General features: G+C 35.2%; 1 protein-coding gene across 1 annotated transcript in view; it reads left to right on the top strand.

Moving 5' to 3' along the window:
- LOC121076953 (transcription initiation factor TFIID subunit 4-like) overlaps window positions 1–24,883 on the top strand; it is a 147,644-nt gene that overhangs the window by 57,593 nt on the left and 65,168 nt on the right. The window contains exons 11-13 of the mRNA XM_040571616.1: window positions 3,709–3,839; window positions 5,321–5,446; window positions 14,382–14,438. Coding sequence (XP_040427550.1) covers window positions 3,709–3,839; window positions 5,321–5,446; window positions 14,382–14,438 — 314 coding nt within the window. The remainder of the gene's footprint in view (window positions 1–3,708; window positions 3,840–5,320; window positions 5,447–14,381; window positions 14,439–24,883) is intronic.

Here is a 24,883-nt window from a genome sequence, read left to right on the forward strand (position 1 = left end):
GCTGCCAGTCAGCACTCTTGTACAGACTTGCCTCAGGGTGGGCTGGCTGTGCCCAGCTGGCAAGCTGGACAGATCTGGGCTGGGAGACATGCCAGGGGGTGATCTTAGATGTATGAGGGAGCTAAGGAGATTGTTGATAATAAGGGATAACAGGAATATGGGAGGAAATTGGACCTATTTCAGGGGGGGATCATGGATCATAGAATTATACAGGTTGGAAGAGAATTTGAGTGGTTATTTAGTGCAAGATATCTATCTATGATATCTAGATATCTAGATATCTATGATATCTAGATATCATCTATCTATGATATCTAGATATCTATGATATCTATCTATGATATAGATATTATAGATAAGATATCTATCTTTGCTTATATCTAGGTCAATATGAAATTCAAACTAGGTTGTATAGGGCTTTGTCCAGCTGAGTCTTAAAAATGTGCAAGGTGGAAGATTCTACAGCTTCTGTGTACAAGGTGTTCCAATACTTAATGAGCAATTCTTTCCTGTGTCTAGTCAGAACCTCTGCTGTTTCAGTTTATGAATTTATTTCTCATCCTTACTGCAGGCATCTCAATAAAGAGTTTGACTCCATCTTCTCCATTACTTTTCCCTTAAACTGAGATCCCTCAGGTTCTGCTCATATAAATCATATAGTCCAACCCTGTAACAATCTTGGTGACTTTTCCCTGGACACAGGTTTTCCAAATCTTTCTTGTACAGGGAGACCCAAAACTGACTGCAGTATTCGGGATGTGGGCCGAATGAAAAGGAATAGTCACTTCCCTGGATGTACTGGCTACTATTGTTTTGCTGTTGGTACAACCCACTATACTGTCTTCATTGGTGCCAGGATGCATTTTTGAATCATGGTTAGCTAGTTGCCCACCAGTTTTTCACATCAGCACTGCTACTCTCTCTGGCAGGCAGTCCCTAGCCTGAATCGTTGCAGAGAGTTAGTCCGTCCCAGGTGCAGTGCTTTGCATTTGTCCTCTGTGAATTTCATGAAGTTCCTGTTGGCTGACTTATCAGGTCCTTCTAACTGGCAGCCCTTCCCTTGAATATACTGACAGCAACAGGCAGTGTGGTGTCACCTGCAAACTTTATGGAGATGCTCTGTCTCCCTCTCCGTGTCACTGAAAAAGATATTAAAAAGGGTAAGTCCCAGGACGGAATCCTGAGAGACTCCATTCACGATCGGCCTTCAGGTAGCTTTCTAGATTTTTGAATATTGTTTTGAGGGATTTCAGGAGCAGAAAGTCTCACTGGTTTATTGCCAAGGCTGATGAAGAGGGTGTAGGACAAGAATCTTTGCGAAGCAGACATTTCAGGAAATGAGCCTTTGATTATAGATGAAGTTCTATAGGCAAAACAAACCGCATAATGGTTGAGTTGACTTGCAGCAGAAGTGCTTAAAATTAGGAAAATCTTTATCACAAAAAAAAAGCAAGATGGTGATAGGTCTTAATTATGAAAGCATTATTAATTAAATTCAAAGCATTACAAGTATGTTCATGTGTTCAGAGAAGTTGGGTAGCTGCAGTTAAACTGCTGAAATTCAAAGAATTATTTTAACAATTATTCATTCATACTCTTAACTAGAATACCTGGCAGAATTTTCCATCGCTAACCTCTTTTCTAGATACTATTTAATTAAATCTCCCTTTTTACTTGCACTTTATCTTTTAGACTCTTTTTTTCCTCTTTTTTTGATTGATAGCTTTGCTTATGCGTTTGCATAATAAAATGGTGCATGCTCAAATAGTTCTGGATATCGCAAGCCTGACTTGCACAAATAGCTCCTACCAGTATGAATAGTCCTACTGACTTCAAGGACTTAATTTGCATGAGTAACGGTTGCAGCATTGGGATCTTAATGCGTATGTCTGCTTTCCATTATATGTTCAGCTTTCAGCAACTTCAGTGGAGTTCCATCTCTATTACAGGGGACAAATTGGGCACCAAGAAAGATGTAATTTTCTTTAGCGATAAAGCAAAAATCAGTTAAAAAGCATATATACATATTGCTAAAATCCTTAAGGTATCGTGTACAATATGAAGTCAGTGATGGCTGAAGATAGTTGAAGAGATAACGACTTCAAAGAATCATTAAAAAAATTAATATCAGAAATACATGACAGAGAATTCAGCTCTGGGAAGTGGGGGAGTGATGTACTGTAGTGATGTAATAAAATATACATTTAAATAGACACTCCAGATCAAAAAAAAAAAAAAAAAAAGGGAGTGATGGGGCAAGGGAGAGCTGCAGGAAACATAATCTCTCAGGAGGCTTGGTGCAGGCCTGGCTGCAGTTGACCTGAATCCAGCAGGCTACTGAGGGGCACCCCAGGGCCACGGAGGCCTCAGCGCCCCCTGGCGGAGGGGCAGGGCCTGGCCCGCCGCTGACAGGAGTCCAGGGCGATGCCAGCTCCTCTCAGCTAACCTCGCAGACTTAAAACAAGTCTCTGTGCGCGTAAGGCTGCTGCTCACTTACTCGTCTTCATTTTTTAGACGTGTGAGGGTTTCTTGCTCTTGAATTTGGCTGAAAAAAGATAGGAATGCGTCACAAACCAAACACACATTTTGAGGCCTCTCACGTTTGCATTTGTTCGGGGATCTCCTCCCACAAATGAAGATGACTTTTCTAATTTGCTGTTCAGGGAACACTTCCCAAAATATCCTCAGACAAATTTCCTGGAGTGTTTCGCGTATACATGTCGCAAATGAGTGTATTCACAAACATTTTTAAGATGTACGTTCATTTCAAGAACTAATTCTCTGTGAGCAGAATATTTGCTCCTTCATGGTGAGTCAAATCCAACAATCAGTATAGAATGCATCTGCTGAATTTTTTGAATATAAAATACATGTGTGTTAACACATGGTTTTCTATGCAGGAAACTGCTTGTCCCACCGGGACTACTCGTGTCTATGTCTTCAGAGGGCTATGGCTTATTGTAGTGCAGGTATTCATGTAGCTACAAATTTATATCTAATATGTACTAATTATTTTAAGGAGTTTTGGAATTCTTAAGTACAACCCATATTCATGCTTCTGTAGCTTAGGTGGTTTTGTTTTTGTATATTTCAATGCATTAGATAGTAGAATGTTGTTTCTCATATAAACTCGGCACAAAGTTTCAACTGTCGAAATAACTACAAACATGTCGGTTAGCAGTGTTTGCGGCACAGCAGGTGCTTTAAAGAACTACGGTTAATATGACTATTTCCTCATATGCAATTAAAGAATAGTTTCTTTTTAATGAATTTTTATTATCAGTAGTATGTCAATAATGTAGGCTAAAGTATGCAACAGTATGCTTTGGGCCAGCAGCCTGATCTCCTTGACATTGAAATTAATCTGCAGTAGTGTTTCTGAAAATAAAGGAATTGCTTTTTCTTGTGAACTGAGAACTCAAATTGCCTCATACTCTGTTAAACTTTGTTTTAATAAACTAGGATAAACTGCAGTGAACTTCTTAAATGCTTTCTAAGGGGTAAAAAAGCAACTCTGATTTCTCTTTCAAACTTTGAAGTGCAATCACACCTGTTTTTAAGGGGTAATGAATATATCACCAAAGCTGCATACACTGTCAAAGATTTTTTGTTGTTGTTGTTCAGGAAAATAAAGTTTTAGTTTTTCTTTAGAGTTCCTTTTGTGAGGGGTAAGCTAATTTTCTTTTGTTTTGTTTTGCTTTGCTTTAGCTAAAAAATTAGGAATTACTGATGTGCCAGCTGAGGTGGTTACTTTTATTTCCCATGCAACACAAAACAGATTAAGAACAGTGATAGAAAAAGTAACGGTGATAACCCAGCACCGCATGGAATCGTACAAAGTAAGTGTGCAAATAAAGCCATTGGATATTATATAATGATGCAATGTGGCACGTTTTTTTTCTTTGCACACAGTAGGTGTTTTGTATTCGTTTTCTTTGAGTTTCAATCACAGATTTGTCTACCTCAACAAATAGGAAGTGTTGTGATGATGACACTGCTTGACAAACATGTCCTTCTTCTCTATAATAGATTTTGTGTGTAAAATTATGTTTTCCTCCTTCTGTGCAAAAGAGTCTAGCATGTAACATCTGTTAAGCTGTTTCTGCTCACGGATAGTGACCGAGACTGTTGATTCTTGATGTCTTCTCTTTTGACCAAGATAACCATAGATTGGATCAAAATTGCTTCAATATATAGGAATCTACAGTAACTGTACATGTTTTTGGCTGTGAGAAATCCTAATACTTTGACATCAGGATACACTTTAAAAGTTTTGGGCCAAAACTTTTAAAGCTAAAGAATACAATGATAAGCCAGAAATAAAGCTGTGTTCAGATTGGAGGAAAAAGCTAATTTGTCTTAAACCAGCAAGTAAAGAATTCAGCTGTAAATCCTTCACTGAAATTAAACAAAGATAGTCTCCTTAAAAAGAACATTTCAAGATAAAATGATAATCTGATCCCATTATTAGTTATTTTATTCTTGGAGAAAATTGAAATAATTTAGTTATCCTAAACCAGACAGAAAATTTTAGTAAGAATCTGCAAACTAGCTTGAAGTTCAAATAAATCAAACACCTTTATCGATTAAAAAGAAAAAAGAAACTTTTAAAATAAAAGTTCTAGTAGTTGTTAAACTGATAAAAAAAAAAAAAAAGCGAGATGGTATTTATCATAATTGTGTGTTGTGTCTAAGCTGTGCTTAGATTTCCTTATATATATCTATTTATATAATCTCTATATAGAGAGAGTAGACTTTTTTGGTCAAACAGTTTTGGACTGAATCTTTGTCCACCTATTTCCCAAAGCTGGGTCACAGTTGGACTAATTATATAGGGCATTCACAAGAAAATTTATCTTGGGGGTCTGTGACAAGAATCAACCTTTCTGGGACAGAAAAATGGATTTAAAAGGTAAAGGCCACTGTGTCTACTACCTAAATCTACAGCTTTTCTTGCAATTGATGGATATATTCTACTGTCTTTAACTAAAAGAAACAACTCTTTTGTTTCTTTCCAATATTCTTCACCTGCTTCAGTCGTATGAAATCCCTCATTCCTTTTCCCTGGGATGGTGTCTTGAGGCAAAAACGCTTCAAGTAGTCTGTGTTAAGTCAAAGGAAGAAAAAAAGTTATATTAATTAAATAATTGTATTTTAGCTGCAAAATTAACTTAGGCTGGCTTCATTCCCCTGAGCTTAATTTTTTTTTTTGTTTTTAATACTGTGGGAAGATTTTAATATGTAACACTTAAAGTCTTCTTTAGATGCATAGTCGTGATGAAAATGCATATTTTCCTAAAATATTGTTCTTACTTTACAGGATGATGAGTGGTATGAACAAGCTACAGATGTCCGATCACAGCTAAAGTTTTTTGAACAGTTGGAGCGTTTAGAAAAGCAAAGGAAAGATGAACAAGAAAGGGAAATCTTGCTAAAGGCTGCCAAGGTATCTTTTTTCTTATATTTTTAAAACTATTTAACAATTCATAGTCTTCAAACAGTTATTTAATTTCTTGAAATCTGTTTCAGGAACGGATTTAATTTTTTATAACAGAAAGATACTGTTGTTGTGACACCACACCTTTAATTTACTAAGTCACGCTGTTTATCTATGATGACACCAGACCTAGCTGACTGGAATGCTTCTGCATTCTCAGGAAGTTTACACCTCTGAATATGATGAGTTCTTGTTAGTACAGGAGACAATGGCTAACATTTTCAAAACAAAACTTGGTGAAAACATTTTCACAATTGCCTTTGAAATTTAATAGATGCTAAGGTTTCTGTGCCATTTGAAAATCATAGGCTACTATCTTGATATTTAATCACAATTCAGTAAATGATTATGGATTTTGGAGGCTTTTTAATTCCTGAGTTTCTAGAAATTTGTTTGAAACAGTTTTGTTCAGTTATTTGTTTTAAATAGTAAGTGTCCCAGTATACATAAATTTGGTGTTCTACTCACCCATATATAGCTACATTATTTAATTGAACCATGTCTGTCTTCAGTTAACTATCAGTTCTTCTGATAGTCTTCTACATGGCTTAAAGAAATCATCTTCTTGAAAATAATGAATATGTAAATCAGCATCATAACCAGAAAGTGAGAGGAGACAGCTTGGCATAAAGACATGGCATACTAGAAAAAATATATGAAGGTCTTAAAAAAAAAAAATAAAACCACAAAATAGCCATGGAAGAAAAATACTGTTCTATCAGCATTAATGGTTAGAAAGAGAAGTTGAATATATTGTGAAACTTCTGGAAGGTACTTATGCAAATGTTGTGATTTAAGTTTTAAATGCCAGTTTGTAATTGAACTTAGATTGATAGTGTCTTTCCTTTATGGAGCATTCAGCTGGCTCTCAGCCATTCTTTTTGGGTGGCTTGACAACCCATTACAAAAGTTAAGTAGCACATAGTTCGGCAAAACATGGTCAGGTGACAACTTTTTATTTTAAATAATATGTTGTTCATGATTTCCTTAGAATCTAAGCTGCTGCACAAATGCAGGATCACCTGTACATTAACAGAGAGAACTCTTTGAGATATTATTCTGAATTCGTATGTACTAAATCCTTCACTGGGATTTTGGACTTTCTGGTCTTTTGTGATCTCAGTTGTCTAAGGAGATGGAAGACTGTGGAAAAGATGCAGTAACTGTAATGAAACAGTTATTAAACAGAGCTAAAAAAAATATAAATCTGCCCCAGCTGCTCTGATAACTAGTGATAAAGATAGGTAACCATTTCATGTCTGTTCGTGGCTAGCTGATTGATATTTGTGTCTGTGAAGAGGGTAATGATTAAACTGGCTGTGAAGACTGAAATACACCTTACGCAAAGATGTTTCACAGATCATGGCACTGTTGTCACCTTGATAATATTGCATCCTTAAAGGTTGGGATTTCAAGGTGAAATTTGTGTTTCTGTTTTTTTCTATAAATGCTTAAATCTAAAAATCATATATATATATATATATGTATATAAACTACAGCTTCTTAATGTGCCATTTAGACAGTGATCTTTTATCTTGCACATGTTTTGACATGTTATTTTACAACAAGTTTATAAAGAAACTCAGCAGAATAATTTTAGAAGTTCCAAAATTACCTACTAGTGCTAGCCTTATTGTCTAGTATGGAACAGCATGCACAGGTTTAACTTGCTTAATGAAAGTTCTTTTTTAATTAAGTATTTACACTTTGAAGCCTTAATAGCAACCAAAGTCCAAGTATTCACAAAGAGTAAGATAATGATGAAGGGAATATTTGGGGCACTGGAGTGCATAATCTAAAATAATCATCTTCATTAGGAACAAATGATGGAAAATGAAGGACCAGATTGAACTGAAGTGAGGAGTCTTCATGAATCTTTGGAAAGCCTTGATACCAATTTGGTAATTTTGCAGTAGAATTCAGTAAGGTGTAAGCATTCAGGAAGATACGTAAAGGATAGTTACAGAAAGTGTTGGTTTCGGATATTTTTGCTGGTGTTTTGGATTGTGTTTCCTTTTGGAGAGGAGATAAATATTTGATACTAGTGTTCTGATGGATCTGCTACCAGTTGTTACAGTAGGATATGAGTGTAGAATGTGTAAATAACACAATGGGGTAGATTTTGCTTCAGGAAATGTCTTGGGAAGAATGAAAGAGAAAATCAGATGGGGAGACCAGATAAAAAGGAACTTAGGCTTCAAAAACATTTGAAAAAATTTTGTCGTTCTGAGAAAAATTACTATCCAAATTAAAAATAATTGTGGAGCTGCAGGAGTATTTTTTAAGCAAAATAGCAGTATTATTTGTCTTGGTAAGTGAGCAAATACGATGTCTTATGTACTATGCCTGGAAAGTAGTTGAGAAATAGAAACTTAATACCACAAGCTTAGAAAAATAATGACTGATGTTCACTTTCCAGTGGGATATTTTGGAGGAAGACAAACTTGACAGGAAGATTCATAAGGTATACTGTGTAGTAGCAATGTACTGTATAGTTTATTTTTAATTTTAATTTATTTTTAGTTAAATAACTAAAAAACAAGACTATATGGTTTCAGGAGTTAGCATGATCTCGTATCAGGGGTCTTTGCATCATGTCCCACAATGTATGTATACCAACATAGAATGTATGGCCCAAAGTGTTTCTGTGATTTACTTTCTAGTGATACTTTTCTAATAAAAGTGTTAAAAGATATATTGATCACCAAACTGTGAGATCCACAGTTGTCATCTGCTAGGACAGCTCCTGTTTCAAACATTCAAATATGATGAGTTAAATACAGAAGCTGTACAGGGAGATACTACAACTGCTTTGATTATCATTACTTTGGGATTATCTTCCTGATACATGAATAACAGGGTAAAGGAATAATGGCAGAAGGAGGGGCCATCTTGTTTGTGTGTGTGTGTATGCATATACATATGCAAAGTGGACTTTCTTTAAAGAAAATATTTGGGAGAGTCAACACTTTCCTTTTTTTTTTTCCTAGTAAGAACCCACTAGCCATTGTTTCCACATGTGTGCAGAAGCAGAGGTCTTTTGACTCTGTCTTTGGTGGCTGGTATGGGAAATCAGAAAAAGAGCTAAGGAAAGTCTTAAGACAGCAGAAAAGGTCAAAAGCCAGACTGAAATAACTTGAGGAGTTTACCTTTACGATTGACATGGTGTGTGTTGTGTAGACTTTCTAAAAACACACGGCACAGGTCTTGCTATAGTAAAAAATGCTTTCATAGCTATTCACCCTTGCTGCTTTCATAGCTATTTCCAAAATCTGGAAAATGTAGGTTGTGTGTCAAATAGAATGAGGTTCTAGTTCTGAGGTAGTCGTGGAAATATTTCTGACAGCAGGAGGAATAGGAGTTTGTACTGGATTATTCTATTTTGATTTTATTTCTGAATTTGTATTTGGAGAGAGATTCTTTATGTAAGACATGCAGCTTGGGGTTATTCTTGTTTTCAGAAAATCAAGAAATAATACTTCTATGATATAATTTATAATAAAGCTGATAACATTAAAATTACTGTGTTAATTCATCTGCTCAAACTGGCTAAACGCCTGTTTATTATCAAATTTATTGTGATGATTTTCCAATATATACATTCTATTGGTGTATTATTTTGAGTGTTTTGTCTTAGTTACACAAGCCTGTCTAGTTTGAGGTTCATAAAATTTAAGTACAGTTATCACAGGAGTAAGATCTGCTTTGTGGCCTCTATTCTGTAAAAAGTATAATTAAGTAAATGGATTTTCTCTTTTTGGTGTTGTTTGCAAAGTTTAGTAGTATTTATGGATGATACAGATTTTGATAGTGCTTTGGGTTGAAGCGCTTCTTTATTGGAGAGAGATCATTGAAACTTGGCAATGCAGATTTCCTTGCACTGCACTGTCACGTGCACCTCCTTGTCATTACTTGAAGGGGCTATCTCTCTGAGCGCGAGATGAGTTCAGTCGTCATGCCAATTTAATCATTTCCTTCTCTTCTGAGAGTACAGTGTATGTAATGCAGCTTTTTGTGAGATGAAGCGCTCTCTGAACTGAAACTTGTAACTCACTTCTGATGAGAGGAGAGCAAAGAGTGAATTATTGTATTGAGATAATTTTCTCAATTTTTAAAAATTTGTTACTTCAATTTTAATGATTTTTAAATGAATCTTCTTTTAGACCTGTACTCTCGCATTCCACCTTGCTGTGGTCATAGCTCTGAATAGGGTTTTACCCTCAGCTATGCTGCTTTTAACTCTCACTTTTTATTAACAAAGCTAATGTGAAAGCAAAGTGTTTCATGTTGCCAATTTAATTTCTTTAATTAAAAGTGAAAGTTATAAGCTGGTACAGCCGTGGGTGAAGTTCTAATGTCATCAATGGGGAAAAATAGGTTTAAAATTGAAACTGTTGGCACAGCAGTGCCTCTCCATAGTACAGCACCTGCAGTTGTGACTCTTAACTTTATTTAATGAAAAAAGATGAATTTGAAGCATTAAAGACTTCCAGTATATGTATTAGGAAGGGTGAGTAGAGCTGTGGGTGCCTTAACTAGGAGCAGGTGTTGCTAAATGCAGGCAACAAGCATGTGTCTAGGAAGAGAAACCCTGAGAGCTTTTCAAACACGGGTTTAACAAGCTGAAGACTTCAAAATTATTCTAAATCTAACAGAAAACTTTTTGTTCTTGTTGTTACTGGGGAAGAAATGTAGCAATAATGCACCTTTGATTTTACAAATTACAATAAAATACTGAATAATGGTCCTAGTTCAACACATCAGAAGGACTGTTAGTTTGCCCATCGGCATAGATGCACAGAGTATCCTCCAGTTTTAAAAATATTTTTTTTGCATGTATTACATTAAAGTTGTAAAGATATTCTTTTAAAAATACTTTTAATTTCTAATTGAAGTCCATTGTATGTAATACAAAATGCACTTCTTAAAACTACACTGTTACATGTGTAATTAGATGTCCGTTTTTGTGGCATTCTTCCTTAACAGAAGCAATGAGAAAAACTGAGGTTTGGAACATTAGGGAATTTGGTATCATGTAAATGAAGCCCAATATTTCTAATGTGTTTTGAATACACGCATTTAACATATGCTGCTTTTCATACTTTCAAAGTCTGATATTTCCATAGAGCTAATGTGATCTATGCAGTTTTCAGATAAATAAGATAGCAAGTTCTCTAACACAAAGCACTTTCATTCTTAACAATTAAAATATCAGGCTGTCTGGTCTAATAAAAGTAGCTTGTGTTTAGGAGAAATGTTAACAAACCTGGTTTGGTGAATATGTTCTCAGTAGGAGACAGCATTTAATGTATTTAAAAGTATGTTATCTGGTTATGATCAGTCCTACGTTTCTCTAAAATTGCTATGGGAAGCTGGCTTGCTTCTAAGGATGTTTATTCACCAACATGAAAATGTATTACATAAACCCAGCTTTCTTTATTTACAGATATAGATAAGAAAAATAGAGAGGGGGATGGAAGAGTTATGATGAACTCTGTGAAATTATGTGAGTAGGGAGTTCTGTGAGTGGTGGGTGTTTCTGAAGCTTTAGAGGAAACAGGCATTGGTGCATTAAAGGATTTTGGAAAGACATGTTTGACAAAGCAAGTGAGATGCAGCATATTAACATTTGGAAGTTAAAGGCAAAGGAGGAAGGAAGACAAACTCAAGAGAATGAGATGTCTTTGAAGAAAAAATTGAAACTCGAATGAAAAGAAAGGAACAATTAGCCAGTAGATCAATGAAACTCAAATATTAAAATATTTGGTGAATAAAAATGGTGAGATACAGGCAAGCACTACAAGAGCTGACTAACAGCAGATTTGTTCAAACTCTTCAAAGGAAGGAAAAGATGCTTATGTGTGGAATGGAGTGTAAAGAGAAGCCAGTGACATTTTTAAAGCTTATCTAGGCACCTCTATTAAGTTTGACATTTTTGTTTGCTGTATTTGTTTTAATCTGTGTTACATCAGCATTGAAGAAGCCTTTTGTAAGTCAAATTAGATGATAAAATGAAGAATTAATAAAATTGTTATTATTTATCCTTTTTCTTTTCCTAACACACTTTAGTCTTCGTATACTGATGATTTTATTTCTCTAGTTTACTGATTTCCAAACTGACATGACAGTCAGCAAGAAAGCATTTTATTCTCAAGTCTGTTGGAAAACTCTGTTAAAATTTATCTGAACACAAAAAGAAACATAAACTGATAGCTAAAATTCCATTATTTTATTAGTGTGATCATTACACCAGTAATCACACTTAACACCTTTTAATCTGGGTTTATATATCTAGCATTACCTGGTATTTTAATTCATCATTAGTGATTAAATCCCTGTATTTAATGTCACTCAGTCGCTGATAGCCATTTTCACCCATGTAACAATTTCTATTAATTTGTTGTGAATGAGCTAGAGGTTTACACAGAATAGATCTGCTTTGCTTTTTTGACTGCTTTCAAAGTCTGCTTTCTCAAATTATCCTGAACTCCAGATCTACTTTTATTTGGTCAATTCCTGAAAAACAACCAACCAGCCAAAGAAAAAAATTATTAAATGTAAAAAAAATACTTTTTAATTATTATTATTTTTAATCTGTAGTACTTTATAGAGTTTTTCCCTTCACTTACTGAGTTCAGGAAATGTAGATGTTATTTTGTATCTCTTGCTTTGATTTTTCTCACAATGTCCCTAAATGCAACATAGATCTGGTATGTTTTCCAGGATTCTTTCTTGTAGAAACTTGGTAACAATATTAGAAGTCTCAGCTTGATTCTCCAAGGACTACACGCTTTCTCCTTAAGCTGAAGTGCTTTTAACTTGTGCTTTGCATTTGGCAAATGATTCAGCTTCATACAGTAGTATGAATACACTTTGTATCTCTGTACTTTCACTGCAAGATTCGGAAGGCAATAGAAGTTCGTTGTACTTTTAATAAATTTATCATCAAAAAACATGAAAGGGCTAAATATGATTTCCCATAGAGCGTACTGGAGAAACTGAGGCACACAATGATTGTACTGTCATCACAAAGTGACAGAGCAAGGACATAATTCAGCTTAGTTCTTAAATACTTACCAAAGTCCATCTCCTAGGGAAGCAACTCATAGAACCCCCACGCACATACACACCTCGACAGTTAAAAACATAATCAAGTTCTTAGTAATTGCTCTATGGAATAGAGTCCCAGCTCTCTGGCATATCCACATAATTTCCTGAATATGTGTATTTTTGTTCTTTAAACAGTAGCTAGGTCAGATTAGCTGCATTTTCTTTTTGTCTGACCACAGCAGATAGAAGCAATCTCAGTCTACATACAGTTGGAGTTTCTTTCTTGGTTGGCACAACTTACATGAGAGTCTAATTCAGTCATTAGTTATCTACAGATTTTAGTTTCTCATTACTGTACTCCAAACGCTTTCCTGTCAAACCACCTCTTATGCTAACAGGCACAAAGTCACTAGTAGGTGGTGGTGTAAAATGAAGCTAATGTACACAGTGGAAGAGTCAAGTGCATCTTCTAAAGATCCCTTTATTGTTTAATTTGGACGTGCTTTATTAGTGTGTTGTATGTGTGTGCTATATTAGATGAGAAAATAATCTCAGTTCAATAAATAAATAAATAAAAGCGTAAAAAAAGGATAGAGAAGTCTGAGTTACTGTTGCTCTGTCTGCCAAGTCATAGCCAAGGTTCTCTCCAGGTAAGTCAACAATATCATATGTCCCTCTGCCCTTAAAACATACCTTGCTTTGGTTTTCTTCATGGATTTTTAACTTCTGAAAAGAATATGTTATGAAAAATTCAAACAATGGGAAAAAATAAGCCTATGTAAGTGTACAAATTAACACGCTTTCAAGTTTCAGGTCTGTCTTTAATCTAGAAAGAGGCAGAGAAAGGAGAGGTCATAGAAATATTATTCATTTAGGGACTGTGTAAATAATGTCACTTTAAATCTCCAAGAAATACTGAAATAAACAATTACATCTTTCAGGTATCTGGGACATCAGTTTTCCATGGATGTCACAAGTTTTATTTTAGCTTCTTAGAACTTTCTTCGGAACTTTTTCTAAAAATTGAGAAAATGTACAATTAAAGTAGTATAATCATATATTATCTACCTCTGGAGTTTTGAACTTCATCAATTTGGGTATACTTAGTGAGCATAAATAAAAACTTGGTAGTTTTCACATATGGTTGTAAAACAAATATGTATCAGCAGAAATGTACTATTATGGGTTGTTACTGCAGTTAAATGGTTATTCTTAACGCATTTTTGGAGCTGTTCCTGAAAGAAAATATAAAAGTTGCTATTTAGTATTATGTGTTCTGTTTAAAAAATGACAACGTTAATCAACTTTAATATTAGTAGTAGTACATGAATGAGTTGAACTTGCGTGTATTTCTATTCTGTACTCAAAGCAAGCTCATACAGAATGTAATATCTTTATTTGTGAAGGTTTGCTGTCTGAGAGGGTGACTTTACAACTGTTTTCTGCATGTTCTGTACCAACAGATTAAAAAAAAAAGCTGAGTTGTGAACTGTAAATTATTTTAAAATAATTGATTATGAGGGGTTTAAATTAAAAAGATCAGTAGTGGAAAGTGTGTCACTCTTGGAATTATGGAAACTTGGCGAAAACATAGTATTAGTGCTTTTTAAAAAAATTTAAATCTGGAGTAGATCTTATTTACAACTGAATATTTAACAGTCTTTTTGGTGAGGCCTACAGGTTTGAAATTGCACTTCTATGAATTTAAGCAACCCATCTTTCACACCTTGTGTCTTGTTCCCCTTTCTTTGCTGTTTTTTAACTTACTGCAACAGATGAGGGGTTCTTAAACCATCTGTTAACCTTTTTTCCCCATTTTTTTTTAAACATGTAGAGTCGCTCAAGGCAAGAAGACCCAGAGCAAGCTAGACTGAAACAAAAAGCAAAGGAGGTAAGCAGAGCTAGAGATCATTACACTTGACATTTCAAGGCTTGAACATATTAATTTTTTATGCCTTGCTACTTGTATATCGTAAATAAAAATCTGACTAAAAACTTTTTAGGATGTATTTGTTGCTTTGCCTTTGATCTTAATGTTTGCAAACTAATACATTAATACATGTGAAGCCTAAGGAGATTTTATAAGAGAATATTTCCATACATTACATTTTCATTTCTATTTTAGGTAGCTGTAGCTTTTGTTGGGTTGATGACAGCAGCATTAGATTTCGGTGGAAAATATATGCCTTTGTCTTTTTATAAAATGTCACTTTCTCAGAAATGTGTTACTTAACAATTTTGTTCTGGCAACAGTCTTCCAGGTCAGGTAATCGCCAGTCATTTTCTCTACGGTGGGGTTTGGCTGTACTGTTTACTCATCAGTCTACATTAGAATAATCTAAAAGTTATCAAATAATTTCAGTTGAAGTTTTGATATGTTATTGTTAGAGTAACATTTTGTGAAGTACTGAGTAATTTAATTTGCTGTAAATGAGAGTGGCTGTCCTTTGCTTAAGGCATCTTGTAGCTTAGGATCAAGTTGTGACTTAAACCAATTAAAAAGACTAAAATATCTATCAGCTGAAAGTCATTCCTGTTTTAAAAAAATTAGCAGCAACATATACAGCAAACTCATGCTGTTTTTTTCTTTAGCTAACTTATTTGGGTATATGCATTAGAAGGTAATAATGATACATTAGAAGGTAATATATACAGAAAAATGCATATAACAAGTTCTTTTCTATTGACCTGTTCTTCCTGTTTTGTTTCGCTTCTGGCAGTATTCTGTAGTTCCGTTAGCTACACAGATTTTATATATGTAGCAGACAAAAAATCCAAGTACATAGTTGAGTTTTATTTGTCTTTTTTCGTTATGTGATTACATAGTAAGATTCGCTGAAATGAGTTCTTGTAAACTTTAGGCCATGCCTTAGTGTTTCCATTGTTGGTTTTGTCAAGTATTCAAATGAAATAGAGTAATGAAGTAATTTGGCAGGAAAAGACACAGCATTTTAATACTACTTTAGTACGTGGCCAGTATATGCAAATGAAGAGTCAGATTTGAAAATATGTGGAAATAATTGATGGCAGGCAAAACTTGAATTTGAACTGAGAACTAAAAGTACCATGCTGCTGGAAATGAAAGCAAGCTAGAAATAAGTGCATTTCTTGCTGCCACAGTATTTTTGTTCATTGTAATTCTTTTTTGGTTACTGGAAACTTGGAGAAGCAAAGGCAAATAACAGGACTAGAAAAACACAATTCCTAATAGTCAGAATGAACTAGTGGCTCTCTTTATATCTGTGATGGAAGATTTGCACTCTAGCCAGGGCTATTGCTTTTGGTGTGACTGTGGGATTACCTCTCCCTGGTATGAAAATTTGGAATTTCCATATAAGCTGCATTTCTTACCCACTAGAGGGAGTGACACAGTGTTGACGTGAATAAAAGCAAGTGTATGAAATTGTATTGTAAGTAATGGTAATAATGGTATTAATAAAAAGGTAGTGAATATTTTGGTGGTAACCTCATTAAAAATGCTGAGATCAAACTGGTATGTGATTTTCAAGTAGTGGTGTTCCTGGATATGATAACGTGTTTGAGTAAGTGCAGAGTGAGTACTAGGTTTTCTGTTTTGAGTGCTGCACCCTATTCTTTTGTACATTAGCCCTGCCTTTTTTCCCACCCTTCTAATGAAAGTGTATAATTTGCTGGCACCTTGCCTCTCTCTGAAGTTGAATTTCGTTCTACATATTTGAAACCATAAGAAATACAAGCATGTCTCTGTTTTTAGTAATTAGGGTTCTAAGTCTCTTTCTTCAGCTAATTTAGGGACTTTCACCTAAAATATTTAAATATATTTAATAAGAACATATTCTTCTGCATTAACTTTTGCAAAGGGGAAGGGGAAGTGGGATTGACAAGACTTTAGTTTAATATTTTTTATATTTTTTCTGCTTTGGATAATGATTATATGCCTATCCCTTAGTTGCATTGATGAAATTAAAAAAAAACAACAAACACACACACAAAAATGGATTTTATAGTACAAATAGTTCATTAGAGGGTCTTTTGCATAGCTTTGTTATTTGAAATTAAAAGTTTTGAATCTACTTGTACAAAATTGTATAAATTTCAAAACTTCTCTGCCAACTGGACTACTCTTAAATATGCATATGACCAATAACTGAGAGAGAAAATGGGTTTCTTCCAGGTTTTGAATGAGCAGATGAATATAATACTTTCAGCTTTGATAATAAGTTGAATTTGAAACTGTGTTTCTGTGATTTCCATGTCTCAAATGTTGCCTGAAGACCCTTGCTGCTCAGGTATTCTTCTGGCCAGTGGTAAAGTGGCTCCTAGGTTGTGCTTTAAGAAGCATAAAGAGGACATCCAAAAAATCTACAACGTTTTTAGCTTGTGTTACATGTTCAGTGATACAATTGTCAGACAATTTTCTTATCAGCAAAGCAACTGATAATTTCATTATTATGAAACATATAATGTTATAGGCTTCATACTGTGCCTGCATTTGAACAGTGACACCACTGCATTCCTTCTACTAACAAAGCAGTCTGGAATGGTCCTCGCCAAAACTGTGTGATCAGTACTATGCCCTGGATCCCTGCCAGATAGAAACGGGTGAATATCTAAAACAAATGTAACCGATGTATGAAGTCTAAGAAAGATAATGTAGACCATAATGGGAAGAAAAATGGTCCAAAGTGAGCTTCAAGATATTTACTGAAGACAAAAGTCATAGGGAGGAAGTTAGTTTAGAAATGAGATTGGTAGAATGACGATTATTATATTTTTGTTCAGTAACTCTATCGTACTCCATTTATTAGCCAGACCTCAGACCACTCTGCATATTGTTTGAAACAAACTGCATAAATCAAGTTTAAATACTTACCAAAACAAACAGGAGGTCCATCTACATATGGTCTTACTGCAGAAACTAGACATAACAGGCAGGTTTCATTCACACACAGACTTGCACTGTTTTAGTTAAGTCAGTACAAACCCACTCTTATTTCAGTTTGATTGACTTATTTTGCTTTAGCATTAGCCTGTTTCAAATGGACTTGAGTGAAAGCAGTAGGAGAATGTGCCTGTGGGGGTTTATGTTGCTTAAAACTCTCCATTTACTTTCACACTTTTAAATTGCTACAGCTTTCTATGGTTTTGTAGTGGACATTACATGATTTTAATGGTAAACCTATTTAACTGCTGAAATTATTTTCCACTGGGACTATTTCAGGGAACTATTTACATTGTTTTGTAACAAATTCTGAAACATTTAACTCTCAATACAACTTGATATAAGAAATAACATAATTTGTGAACGGTGTCTATTTCATATTGCATGACTAAAGCTTTTAAAATTAGGTTTTAGAAAATACACTTCGATTTATGTTGTCTGTTGGAAGAATACTGTCACAAGTCACAAATATAAGTTAAAGAAAATGAGTTCCCAAATTTCCATTAAAAGGGTTCATTAAATAGGGCATAAAACAAGCCGTATAACTGATAGCAGGAATAGATTAAGATTAGGAATAATTGAGTCAACACCTAGTAATTAATAATATAAATGACTTGAAAGAGAGATGGAGGAGGTAAGATCCTAAACGTCCTTTCTGTCATGGATATTTTTCTACATATTCAGTGTCTGTTGGCTAAAAATCTTTTAATTTAAAAGTGAAGTAGCTGAGTTTGTTGATCCTGAAAGATTAACTTGGTTAAAATCTTTGTGTCATCACCAACCAAGAGTATTGCATAATAATAAAAATTTAAAGCAGACACCATAAATGTCTGGGCATGTATCCAGGACCTAGATCAGTTCGGATAACTCTCAGATGAATCTATTCTCAGATGTACTCGTTAACCATGCAAGCGAAATCTCAAACCTGTTGATATTCATAACAGAAGCCTTACTAATTTCATGGGAAGCCAGAAGACAGTCCATTTACATGCCTTTATCAGTGCAGATAGCCCATCTTTCTACAGTTTGATGTAGTCCTTTAACAATAGCATGTATTTAAGCAGGTTGCTGCTGTGACTGTTACACTGGCAAGGAGCTTTGGAAGTACCCAGTTCTTGTATAAACTGATCAAGGTCTGTTTTTTTCCATACTCCCTGCATCATTGTGGAACCCATTCCACCTGGGTGCTGTCATCCCCCATATCTGCAATGTCGTCTGTAACTAGAACCTTGTTTATTTAAGTTTTAAATTTAGAAAAGTATTCTTTGCTGAGGTGTACGTGCGAAAACATCTGGGCTGTTAAGAGAGAGAGTTCTGTAAGAAGCCATAGGATCCTTCTCTCACTTAAAAATGCTAATGAAATGTGTACATAATATGTAGATTTCATGATGTATATCTTATATAGTTCTAAAACTGCCTTTGAAATTATAAACCCCACATAAGAACATAAATTTTCTTAGCAGATGTACTGAAACTCGAGTGTTATATATTTAATTATATTATGAAAACAATTTTATTCAGAATAACGTCTTGTCACAATATTAATATTTATCAACTCAATAGGAGTGGCTTCTTGTAAAATATTTAAATAATAGTCTACTGCAGTTATCCCTATTTTCAAAAGGCATTATTGAAATGTGAAGCAAATGAAAAGGATTTTGTTTGTTTTGGTAAGTTCATTTATTCACCTTTTTAGTGAAACTAAAGTACTTATAGATTGTAACAGTAATCCAGTATGTTTGGTGATGAGATATCTGAAGTCTTCTATTGTATCATAACTGACATAAAAGTATTGATTCAAAAGCAACCATCTTCTCTTAACAGGTTTCTTATAAAAATTCCACTGGGAAATGGAGCATTTGGACAGAAATAAGTTTGAATTAAACTTCCATTTAGCTCTGTAACCCATCTGAGGGTCAGTAGATGGAAGGAAGGAAAAACTACGAGTATGGTAGCTGAAGTAATGAAATACTGCAACTGAAATACAGCAATATATAGGCAACAAAGAGTCCTCAGAACTTGGTTGTTTCGTAAATGTTTTACTGCATCAGGTTACCAATGCTGTGGCCATGATGCAGAGGGAATGCCAGTGGTTTTGTCAATACATGCAGGAGGTTATCTAACAGTCACTTTGTTTACACTTTCCCTTTTCCACAGTTCTATTGTTTGTACCCAGAAAAGTGCTTACGCTATTTCAGTACTGAGTCTGCACAACACTGCTGTGGATTTGGCTTTAGAGTAGAAGATTCTCCTGAAGTTATGAAGTTGTTGCTGTGACTTTAAATGTTAATATTAAACTTGCATCTTAGAAAGAAGTGGTCTTGTCGTTATCAGTCAAAATACTTTCATGAAAATCCTGCTGCGTTATCAAGCTTACTGCTTTTATGTTAAAAGTATTTTTTCCTTTTGAGTAGAGATTACTTCAGATGTGCAGATATATTATGATAACAGTCACAAATTTTGATAACTGGAGTTGATTATGAACTCCTGGGAAGGACAGGAGAGGAACAGTGTTATATTTGCATATGCAAATACTGCTCATGAAGAATCAAGATTTATCTATAACTAGTAACAAATTTATTGCACATGAAGCTCAATGTGTAGATCTTCAAAATTGGGTATTAGTTTAATGATAGTGAGTATTGCCAAAAGAGTTTCCTGTGTTTCCAAGGATAATGTATTACCCCGACATGAATTCTGGAGGTATTTAAGAGCTTCATGCAACAATAGTCTTATTGTTCAGCAGAACTATTTGCATATACTTTTATAAAATTGAAGTCCATGACACTTCCAACCTGTTTTCCTGTGGTTGGAGCAGAAGTGATGGCAGGTGTTTGGCTGAAGATGAAGTGTGGTGTTACCTTTGCTGTACAGAGTTAGAAAACTGGGTAATGGACAAAAAAGATGCCATGGGATCAAAGGAATGGATGTAATGCTTTCCAGTTGAGTCAAATTGTTTTTATTCCTGCTTAAGTAAAATGTATATTAATTAGTGTTGAGTCAAGGGCTAGATTGGTCAACCCAAGCTTGACCCAAGACTACCTCATTAGTCTAGCAGAAATCTAAATTAAAACCGATCCTGTCCAGCACAGTAATTTCCTTCTACAAAATCATATTGTTGGATTTCCATAGTGATACCTGATTTTAGTCTACCTACAGGGCCTAACTCTTGTTTAGTTAACAAAAAAGCTCATTTTGTGTGACTGCTGTAACTGTTGCTTTTAACATTATAAAAGGCAAGTAAGTGTTCTTTTATTGATGTATGAGCTAAACGTATGGCCCTTCTTAACAAACTAACTCTATTTTTGTATCTGATACCTTTTGGTAATATAAGCCAAGAACACTATTTTTGTTTATCATGGTTATCTAGAAAACTCTTAGAACTTAATTTGACTCCATTGCTAGATTTACATACAAATTTGAATGCATTGTGTGAGAAGGATCAGTAGTATCTATTGATTTGTTGTGCTACCACACAGACCTGTGTCAGACTTGTGAGTCTTTGTATCCTGGGTGTTTATAAGCAAAGCAAAAGGAAGTGGAGAATGGGGACTGATGCAAAACAAAATGTGACGGGTGAGAACGACAGCAGAAAGGAATGAGAAGTAAAGCGATGTAGTCAAGCATTATTCATTGTTTAGCTGGTGTCTAGTGTCACGATAAAAGTGATCTTGGAAGAGGTATTTGAAAGATGGCAGCCTTCAGTTTAACACAGCAGCATTGTAATTTCCTTAGGTTTTGTATAACAAGTGTATCTGTACTGATGCAATCTGCTACTTGAGCCGTCAGCAGCTATGCAAGCAAATGAAATACAGTAATAGTCTTAGCTTCCTTACCGAAAGGTTCCCATGTGGCTCTCCAAGAATTTGAGGACATAGAACAAGTAACAGTCATATACATTTATAAAAGTTAGCTTTTCTTTTCTAGATTTTTACTTGATTTACAAAATTTCAAGTGTGTACTCTAATTTCGGATAAAAATAGTGAGGAACGTTTGAGACTCATTCCCAAATTAGAGTTTAACTTTGCTCTGAAACATACTTGGTTTGTGTTTGAATATTTCCCAAAGCACAATAGCTGTTCTAAATTCTGCTCTACCTGATGTATTTAACTTTTTAAAAAGCTGAAAAGAAGGCAGGGGAGGGGAAATCCATCTCTGTTGTTTACATTGTCTTCCAGATTGCATACAGGCGGATGGAGTCCTGCCTGCTAAGATTGTTGTAACAAGTAGTCTGTTATTATAAAGTAACAGGACTACTTAAATACAGATTTCCAGAACTTGGGTGTATAATGGGGCAAGCTTTCTGGAGCTGAAAGAGGCTTTTTTGAATCTCGTCAAAATACTCCAGGAATTTTCTCTTGCTCCAGTAGGAACTTTCTCTTGTCAAATGAACACTGCAAAGGTAGCGTCTGACTTTTCCACTGCAGGAAGGTAACAGTAGAATTTTCAACACTTCAGATCTCCTGCAATTTTTTTTCTATGTCTGTAGAAAAAAAAATAGTCATTTTGGATTTTTGAAGCACTGCTAAACAAGTGGGTGGCAACTAAGGAGGTGGCAATGCCCTTTTTCTAACCACTTTTGTGTGCCCAGACAGAGAGCTCAGAGAAGAGATAAGGGAACAGTTTTCTTCTACCTTTCTGGAGCAAGGTTTGTGATAACGATGGTTTGGCTTTGCCTCTCCTTAGTATCAGCGATTGCATTCAGAGGTTCCACGAGAGGCAGTGAAGAACGTATTCAATGGTACTTCCTTTTCCAAAACATTTTTTATATTCTTTTTATGTATTTGAATATATATTTATGTAGATATACATCAGATCAGTTTCTTAAAGGAAGACATGAAGACTGAATTTCCATAGTAGGTCGGAGGCAGAAAGAGAACTGGGTCTTCCTCAGGTAAAAACAACAGTGTGCTTAATTTGTCACTCTGGCACAACTTTAAATAAATAAATAAAATCATTTGGAGCAAGATGTGAATGCGGAGAAATCGTATAACTGTTTTATGTAAACACTGCAGCAGATTTAATTCCCTGCTGATCTGGAAAAATAATAGCGCTTTAGACTTTAGAATATGATTGCCTATTTAATAAGCAGAGGGCAGCAAATGTCAGCTGTGTCTGGTTGTCAGAACCTGAAGAGGTTGCTGGGACAACAATATAAATTATGAGCTGTCTTGGTCCCTTAGTCAAGCCTGCCCTGTGATACTGAGGCTTGCAGGGAGAGGTCAAGGTGTACTTAGGCTTCAGCCTGCAGGGCAAGTTTTCCCCCATCCTCTGTATGCTCATTGGTTTCTTACTCCAAAATAAACCTGAATGAGTGCTTTAATTCTGCTGCTGAGCTAACATGTTTGTAAGCCCTGTTTGGCAGCCTCTGAGCGCCTGAGGCGGCACACAGCTGCCAGCTTTCATCTGCCCCCAGTTCCTCCGGGCGCTGCGAGTCACATGGTGTGACCTAAGGGGATGGAGACGCACCTACTAAATCTTCTGTTCCTCTGCCCACTCAGTCTGGGTACTGCACATTGCACCGGCAGCAGGCAGCTGGCCATCAGCAATCAGCTGCATACCTCCTGCTGACAAATCTTCAGTCGCTTTTCTGTGCGAGACCCACATACGGACATCTACCCGTGGTCCCCACGTCTACTCCCTGTTGTAGGCTGGAAGGGCATTTGCATGTTCTGTCCTTTTACAATGGAATGCATACACTTGGTAGCTTGTACTGCATTTCATGAAATCTGTGATCTGTTTCTAGCCTGTTAGTGTGAGATGAAAGAGTTTATAGAAGCAAAGTTAAAGTTGGAACTGTAGTGGTAAAATTTTAAAAAGGGTAATTTAAAACTTCCTTGCCAGCACATTTCTGAGAGACATGAAATATGTGTGAGTGATACTTTTGTGTATTTCCAAGTAATTTATAAGATACACAAGACATTAATTTTCACAGACTTCTTGAAGAATATTTTGTTTAGCAGATTATGAAATTAGACACAAAGAAGTAATCTGATTCTTTAAGTCTGCTTGGTAAAGCCGTGCTATAATTTTCTTAAAAGGTTTGTCAGCATCTGTCAGTGTGTGCTAGGATGTGACAATGTATGTTTATGTATTTATATATGTATGTATGTACTGTTTAGTAATGTGAACATTAGCTTTTTTGTCACTGTCAGGTAGATTGTTGTGGTAGTTTTGGCTATGGAACCTTCATACAGTTAACAGTAGGGTGAAAAGCAGCAGTTTTGACTTAGTAAATACTAAACATTTCTGTCCATAGCTGGATTATATAAGGATGTTTCTCTTCAATTGCAAGTCAAGTGGCTGGTCAGTAATACAAGTTGAGGTCGTGAAAGGTGGGTTAGCATCTATTTCCTGATTTTAAGTGTAGTCTTTTCATTAAAAAGATCTTTGTGTCAGCCTGTTAAAGTCTACCGACAGTTGCATCATCTCAGTTGAATAATGAGATACTGCTCAACATACCCTTACAACGTATTTCCCTTCTTGTAATAGTATATTTAAAAAAAAGAACACGCATTGCTGCCACTCACAATGTAGTTGTGACTACAGTATATAGTATATATATATATATACACTATATATAGTATAGCATATAGAGTATATAGACAGTATAGTTGTTTTTCTCTCACAGATGTTTACTAAAGATAGATATGATTATCTCTACAATGTAGACATTTGAAAGGTGTTATTGCATTTTTTACTTTATTAGGCCATTGAGTAAGGATTGGTAAGACCTTTGTTTTCATTTAATGTCAAATTGTTGCTGAGTTTGTGGCTAACTTCTAGTTTTTCTTGGAAATGGTTAGAAAGTTGTGAATGGGATTTTCTAGAATGGGAAAGTATGTTATATATTTGTACCTATGAGTTTCTGTACACTGAGGTGTTATAGTTACGTTGAAGCTGATATCTCTATGTATTCTCTAGGACTGAAGTGAAGCAAATTGAAAAACAGTATGGTGCAATTACAGTTCCTAGGTTTATTGACTCTGCACAGCCATGCAAAAACCTGCATTGGCAATTTGAAGTACAGAGTATGTTTCCTTACACTTCTGTGTCCTTTCCCTTTACAACTGGTAAATCTACTTTTATTCACAACAAAAACTTGAATTCTTGAAACAGAAGCAACAACATGTAGATTTCTGAAAATCTTTGTTAATCTTCTTTTTTGACATATCAGTCTTGTGATGATTTAAAAGATTTTTCACCCTACATGGCCAAAGGTTGTATTCAAATGTCAAGCTGCATTAAAATCTAATAATTTCCCAAAAGGTAAGAATAAATCCTGGAAGAAGTGCTCATATCTGGCAAACATGTCAGACAAGGCAAATAGGCCTTAAGAAGGTATACAAATATGCAAAACAGGGAATTAGACAACATAAAAACTGAAATCAGGTGTTAATTGTGTACAGGAAGAC

Source organism: Cygnus olor, chromosome 12 (assembly GCF_009769625.2).
Source record: "Cygnus olor isolate bCygOlo1 chromosome 12, bCygOlo1.pri.v2, whole genome shotgun sequence".
In the NCBI taxonomy this organism is placed as follows: Eukaryota; Metazoa; Chordata; class Aves; order Anseriformes; family Anatidae; genus Cygnus; species Cygnus olor.